Source organism: Gracilinanus agilis, chromosome 3 (assembly GCF_016433145.1).
Source record: "Gracilinanus agilis isolate LMUSP501 chromosome 3, AgileGrace, whole genome shotgun sequence".
NCBI lineage: Eukaryota > Metazoa > Chordata > Mammalia > Didelphimorphia > Didelphidae > Gracilinanus > Gracilinanus agilis.
This window is the reverse complement of record NC_058132.1, coordinates 458,777,396-458,785,112: the sequence shown is the minus strand read 5'-3', so window position 1 is coordinate 458,785,112 and position 7,717 is coordinate 458,777,396. Positions and strand designations below refer to the sequence as shown.

Genomic DNA, 7,717 nt, shown 5'->3' with positions numbered 1-7,717 from the left:
TAAAATGCCAGTGTGTGTATGTGTATATATATATATATATGTATATATATATTCAAATATAAGAAGAAAATATGAGTAATGCTGTTAGTTTCTTTAAACTTTTCCAAACAAATACTCTAGTTTTCGTTCCTCGGCATCACTTCTAAAGCTGGCTCTCAGAATACAAATTATTTTCTCATCAATCTTTGTGATCCTCTCTGCATAAGTACAAACTACAAAGAGATTGATACAACCTTGAGATCTATGACCTGGTTACTCATTTGCCTGTTAAAATTATGAGGGCATATTCTGCCATAAATTAGAACACATGACTAATGGAATGGAGAGATGCCAGCGAAAACATTAACCAAAGACAAGTGGTTACATACAGATTAAAGACGTTCTCTCTTTCTCAAGAGATAGGGAAGACACAGGATAATTTGCTCATTAGTAACCAATCAACCAGTTTTAAGTATGGAATACTGAGGAAACAAAGTACTATCTGTATCACCTGCCAACTACCCGTAAGCGATTTGAATTCCTTCTTTTTTCTACTATCTTCCAATGAGATGCAGAAACTAAGGCAAAGTAAGTTAGTTTTTACCAACACCTTTCTTTTTTTTGGAGCAGACCTAGGATTATAACTTAAACACTAATTTAGAATCCAATAAAATAAGTATTCGAGAACCCTGCTTCCCTCAGAGATAGGTGTATCATAATGAATAAGAATGCAAAATTTAGGTAGGAAGACATGGGTTCAAATGCCACTTCAGACAATTACTATATTTCTGACTCTAGAAAAATCATTTTTCCCCTTTTCATTTCAGTTTGCTTATCTTAAAATGAGGGGACAATGGTTATTTTTGGCAGGTTTCTTGCCCCCTAACCCCCATTTTACATTGCCTAAGACAAATTCTGAGTATTTTGGAAGTTACAGTAGCTTTAAATCAGTAAAATTTTTAATCGTTGTCACTACTTAAACTTAAAACCACTGTGCTTTTGTTGCATAAAAGTAATTACCAACTAGACAGCATCCAATGCCTGACTGAACACAATGGATTTGAGCCCTCTGGGGCTGTCTGACCCACTATCATTTTCATCTCTTACTGTTTTGCTATTAATGTGAGATTTATGGAGAGAAAATAAGATGAAGAATTGGGGAATAAGAGGCTTTCAAAGCAGCCCCTTTGTAGAAGAACTACTTGGATAATATTCATTTAAGTGATAAAAACCGAACAGCCAATTAGAATAAAGCTTTAAGCTCAACAAAAGGGAGTGTTTAGTAATTAAAATTTTAGGAACAGATAAGTAGTTTGAGCACATGGTTGATCTGGGAAGAAAATTTCCATTTTCTTCAGCAGGAATGGGCACATTACTATAAGAAACTACTTCTGAAGCTCTTAATACCATTGTTAACCACTTATTTCTGCACTTTAAAATATTTTGTTTGGGTTTATTTTATAAACAAAATAATATTCTCATATATTTATGTTCATATGTTCTTACTATGAAAACTAGCATTAAATAACCATCTTCTCATTCCCTAGCTACATATTATTTCTTTCTTTGAGTTTATAACCAACTCTTCTAAACAAATGTTGGATTGACACCCTTTTTAAAATAACCCTTTCACTTTCATGATTTTTCACTCCTGCACAAAAGAATACTTTTAGAATATAAAATACAATAAAGCAAAACAAATTAACACATTGATCAGGTCTGAAAATCTCCTACCCTGAATGCCATGAGGCAGTTTTCTGAAGTCATGAGTCACATTTGATCACTGCATCGACACTGTTGTTTTCCACTGAAACAGTATGAAAGCATATTGTAGCTATTGGGTAAATTTTTGTCTTTGTTCTATTTATTTTGCTCTGCATCCATTCATATGTGTCTTTTGAGGTTTTTCTGAATGCTTCCTATTTGTGATTTCTTACAGCACAATAACATTCCATTATATTTATATACTACAGTTTGTGTTTTGTAGTAACTAAAAAGTTCGTGAATATTTAAGTATATGTGGGATCTTTCCATCTTTTTTTAAACTTTCTTGGGAGAATATACCTAGTAGTGGTATTGCTGAGCCAAAGTGTTTGGAGAGTTTACTGATATATTTGTTACATTTATGCCCAATTGCACACTTGGCTTGAGCAAAATTCATTTAGACTTACCATATTCCAGGGAAATAATAGAAATTATATTCTTTTATATCTTATACAGTGTCTATTGAAATATGAATCAGAATCACAGAACTACATACAATTTTAAAAAATACCTGAAACCCTATTAAATCTACCTATATATGAAAACTATAAGCAGGCAATACCTATACTAAACAAAATTTATTTTTTGTTGTAAAAAAAGTATCTTAATATTTCAAATGAAACCATAATACAGTATAACTAATGCTTTGATTTGTTTTAAATCATTAAGTGAGGGATAGGATTATGCTTCAATTTTTGTTATGGCCTTTTGTAACATATTAACAATATACACAAATTACTTCTGTTTTCCTAAAACTTTAGTTATTAAAAGCTCCCTTAGGCTGAGCTTCTCAAAGTTTCTTCTTTTTTTTAAATTTACAATATTTTTCCATGGTTCCATGATTAATGATTTTCTCCCTTTTTCCTTTCCCCCCCTCTAGGAACTGACAAGCAATTCTACTGGGTTATACATGTATCATTGTTCAAAACCTATTTCCATGTTATTCATATTTGCAGTAGAGTGATCTGTTAACATCAAAACCCTAATCATATCCCTATCAAACCATGTGATCAATCATACATTTTTCTAATGCATTTCTTTTTCCACAGTTCTTTCTCTGAATGTGGATAGTGTTCTTTCTCCCAAGTTCCTCTGGATTGTCCTGGGTCATTGCTTTCCTGCTAATAGAAAAGTCTATTACATTCCATTGGGCCACAGTGTATCCATCTCTGTGTACAATGTTCTTCTGGTTCTGCTCCTTTCACTCTGTATCATTTCCTGGAGGTCTTTGCAGTTCACATGGAATTCCTCCAGTTCATCATTCCTTTCAGCACAATAGTATTCCATCTCCAGCAGATACCACAATTTGTTCAGCCATTCCCTAATTGAAGGGCATCCCCTCATTTTCCAATTTTTTTGCCACCGCAAAGAGCATAGATATAAATATGCAAAGCTTATTCTAGTTGACTGATCATTTTTTTAATTGCTGAAAGGGTACTGAAAGTTAACAGAATGTTACAAGGCAAAATGCTAGTTTTCTAAACTTGCATTGTTCTGGTATTTTGGAGAGGGGGTAGGTGACAACTCTAAAAACAAATACAATTATTTCAGTATATTCTGGTTTTTTAAAAACATATTTATGGTTATTTTTAGTGAATTTTATAGCATTTGTATTGTATTCCAAATTGCTTTTAAGCTTTCTTTTTTTTATTTTTATTTTAAACCCTTAACTTCTGTGTATTGACTTATAGGTGGAAGAGTGGTAAGGGTAGGCAATGGGGGTCAAGTGACTTGCCCAGGGTCACACAGCTGGGAAGTGTCTGAGGCTGGATTTGAACCTAGGACCTCCCATTTCTAGGCTTGGCTCTCAATCCACTGAGCTACCCAGCTGCCCCCTAAACTTTCTTTTAATTGGAAACACGTCCCCTTTCGGCCAGTACAAACTTCAGAGTTATGAAAAAGAAAATACTCTGCCCAGATAAAGAGCAAGTATAACGTTTCTAATGTTCCCAGGGACACTGATTATGGAGGAGGCATTGTTCAGCATAGCAAGAAACACAAGATAGCCAGTTACTGCAACAGTTAATCTGTAGAAGAAAATGAAGGTGCAAATCTTATATAAAGGAAATCATCACTCTTTAATCATTACCTGATCAGAAAGAAACGAAACCATTTTAATGAAGTTAACCAGTCAAAAACAGACACCTTGAGAGGCTACACATTTATTCCAATGACCACATTGTGTTAAATAATATTTGAAGCTATTCTTTTGAAAATGCTTTCAGGGCCAAGTTAGGACCAAATTCTATAATACGGGTGCCAAGCAACCAGCTGGCTGATTTGGGGCCATTAGATTTTTCCATTAGGGTAGTGGAGAGGTTCAAAGGAAATAATGTATGTAAAGTATTCTGCAAACCATAAACTGTCTGCCACTTTTACCTTTGGAACTGATTCTAGTTTTCTTCTTTTCAGTTTCTACATGGATCTGTTCCCCTTGAAGCAACCAAATACAACTCATACCTAAGTCGTCATCACTGATTATGAAGTATCAATTGCATGATATTATTTGCTTGAATGTTGTTTCTCCCATTGGACTCTGAATTTCTTCAAAGGGACTGTCTTTTGCCTTTCTTTGCACTCCTAGCACTTAGCGTGGTGCTTTACACATTGTAAGAGTTTAATTAAAAGTTTGTTGACTGACTATATGATTTATAATAATCAGAGACTCTAATATTCTCCAGAATATGAATATTCTAATAACTGAAGGCTTCTTTTAGGCAAGAATCTTTTTTTTAAACTACCTTTTGGAAATCTCTCCAAAATATTTGAAAACTGTTCTAAATCTTTTCTGAAGAGTCTCCCTGGTTTCCTTTAAGTCCCAATTAAAATCCTACCTTCTTCAGGAAGCTTCCTTAACCCTTTTTTTTTTCAGTGTTTTAACTTTTTTTTTATTTTGTGCAAATTTCTAAACCTTCTACCAATTAAGGCAAAGAGTTCACATGAACAAGGGTCAGAAGACAGGCCTATGTTTATCCAAAAGCATATCAACTTGCTACATTACTTCTTTTAAAATGTGCACAACTTTTAAGTATAGACACTGGATCCCCACTATCTAAAAATGATTTCCATGGACACACCCAGGTCTTGAAGGAGAAAAAGGGACCAGAAAAAAGCAGCTTCAAATATACAGGGAAGCAAAATAAAATAAAAATAATAATAATAATAAAAGTAACTCAAAGTTTGCTAATACTGAAACTTTCAACTGACAAAGTTTCAACTTTTTAGAATCTTAGAGCAACTCATTTGGAATCTTAAATAAATAAGCTTAAGTTTATTCACATCTTCTGGTCTAAGCAGAGGTCTAGTGCCAGGACCCTGCTTGCTGTTGGTCGAATTCACCGATTAGTCTTTTGATGTGAGCCAACTTGTTATGGAGATATTCACATCTGTATTTTTCTTCATGGTAATTGGGGCTAGACTGATTGATCTTCTTATATTCTTCTAAGACTTCTTCATGAATAGTCTGATACTCCTTGGAGCCTGGAGAAAGGCGCTTACGTTGTGCATCAAGTTTAATAAACCTTCTAGCAACAGTCTCCATCTTGGCATGCAAAGTCCTGTACTCATCATACTCTGCATTGAAGTCATCTTTATAATTCTGGCGTTGCTCATGTGAGACAATAGCAATATATTTTATCAAATAATCTGGTAGCTCAATGGTTGATGAAGGATCTGTGGAGGCAGTGCAAACCTCTTTAACTCCTTCGTTTGAATCCAGACTGGAGTTATTTAGCTTGGCAATTTCATCCTTTGTCTTAAGGTCTTTCTCCTTTTCCTCAATATTTTCAATGTCCTGTTTTTTAATTTGGTCATTTTCCTTATGTTTTTTAGATTTTTTTTTTAGATTTTTTATGTGACATTGAATGTTTTTCTTCCATTGGCTTTGGACACTTTGATAGGATTGAACCAGGTGGTGGGATTTCCAAAGACGTCCTAGAGGTATATTTGTCCTGCTGGTCCTCAAAGATGCTACTACCATTTTGACTAAAACTGTCAATAGGTAGGTCTTGAGTTCCCCGGCCTTCTGGAGTGCTAGGGGAATTGGAGTTAGAATTTACAGTCTGAGGAGGATTTGAAACTGGAAGGTGGGTTGAAGGAAGAGGTGGTAGAGTTGGGGTGGCGGCAGCTGCAGGAGGAGGAGGTGGTGGTGGTGGAAGAGGAGGAGGAGGTGGTGGTGGTGGTGGAGCATGGGTGGAATTCAAATGACCATTTAATGTTGGGTGAACTCTATTTGTTAGGTGAGATATCCGTGTTTTTTTATTCATTAAGGGATCTGTGAAATCTGAATCCAAAAGGCGTTTCTGAGAAGGAGAAGATGCAGCATCTTTATTAGAACATATAGGAGATTCTGAACCGGTGGTGCTGGTTTTTCTGAGGAGATGGATTTAATTTTCTAGATAGCACTAATTCCAGTGACTGTCTGTCTATCTCATTGTATCCAGGCCAATCTTTTTGGAGTTCCTTAAATACATAATCCTTTAAGGTATAAGAAAGGTCCTTAGGATTCAGGTTGGCTACCTGTTGAAGGATAGCTCCAAGGGAGTTCTTGTCTTTTTGATTAACTCCATCTTTCTGTAATCTGGCAAGTAGCTCTGGTTTCTTGTAAGTCTTCATTGCCAGGAGGTGAATCACCCTGTCTTTATAGGGCCGCTGAGAAATATTGTTGTTTAAATGGATCTTTTGTATTGTATTTGCAGGGTTAATAGGAGTTGACCTTTTCCTCTCAGGTACTGCATCTGGAACGACTTGAGGTGCTTTCCGAATCTGTACTCTTTTACCTACAAATGGTCCACCAGGTTTTCTTTGTACTTCGGTTACGGGATTCCTCTTCTGCCTGGGTCATTCATTCTCTTGTCATTTGATAGGAGTAATTTGTTGCACATACTGTAATTTTATCTTGTATAAATCCCAGGCAATTGAGCTGTGAGGCACCAGAACTTGAGACAGTTTGCTGGATGCAGTCAAAGCTTCCCTGAGGGTTATCTTTGCCAACATTTGACAAGTAGAAGTTAAAGTTATGCACTTCATTTGGGGGATCATTTTTGGGAATTTCGACAAGCCCTTGGAGTCCTTGAAACTGAATTGAAGGTCTGGAAGGAGTTAAATTCTTATGGGTCTGGTACGTCTCCAGTGCCCGGATCGCCGTCTCTGTGAGCTTCACATGCAACACCGTGATGTTGTCCTGGCCGAGCCTCCCGCACGATAAACCATAGCGCCGCTCCTCCCGCAGACCCACAGCTGGCCCCCCTGCCGCCATCTTAAACTCCCCCGGGTGCTGCTGCTGCTGCTGCTACTGTTGCCTCCACTGCGGCCGCAGCTGCTCCGGCTCCTGCAGCCACCACCACAGCTACGGCCATCCCGTTGCTGACGTACTGTCATATACTGAGCGCAACTCCCTTAACCCTTTTTAATTCCAGTGCTTTCTCTCTTTTATTTCCTTTTTCTACAGTAATTAACTCAATGTGTGTGTATGTATATATATATATATATTTGTTTCCATGTTGTCACCCCTTAACGCCATTAGATTATAAGTTCCTTGAGGAGAGAGATTGAAGGAATAAATAAAAGATAATGTATTAAGGATAATATTTTTTCTTTATGACTCAGGGTTATCCTTCTGAATACTAAGTTGCATCATCGTGCCATAGGTCATGAGGATGAAAAGACACTGACCTCTAGAGTTACTCTAAAACTGACTCTTCAAAAAAAAAATCAAACCTGTTAGTTGCTTCCCTTTTTTTGTCACTCTTATAAAGCTTAAAAAGTGTAAGACATGGAGCTGAATAACTTCCAGGGCAACATAACATGCTTTCTGTAAAATTAATCACTGATTCTAAGTCTAAAGCAGCCTTCTTCCAAGTAGCATTCTCATCCTCTATAACAAGGGTCAGCAACGTATGGCTCTGGAGCCATATCTGGCTCTTTTGAGGGCCAGATATGGCTCTTTCTGCAGGAACCATAAAGTCATTTTTTT

At 36.5% G+C, this 7,717-nt stretch overlaps 1 protein-coding gene across 1 annotated transcript; it reads right to left on the bottom strand.

The window, feature by feature from the left end:
- Positions 1-4,934: 4,934 nt before the first annotated feature.
- Positions 4,935-7,154, bottom strand: LOC123242544 (RNA polymerase II elongation factor ELL2-like). Its single transcript, XM_044670364.1, is given in 4 exon segments — positions 4,935-5,584; positions 5,586-6,116; positions 6,118-6,544; positions 6,546-7,154. Coding segments are annotated over 4 exon segments (1,953 nt in total). The 5' UTR covers positions 7,001-7,154; the 3' UTR covers positions 4,935-5,044.
- Between the last annotated feature and the right edge of the window lie 563 nt (positions 7,155-7,717).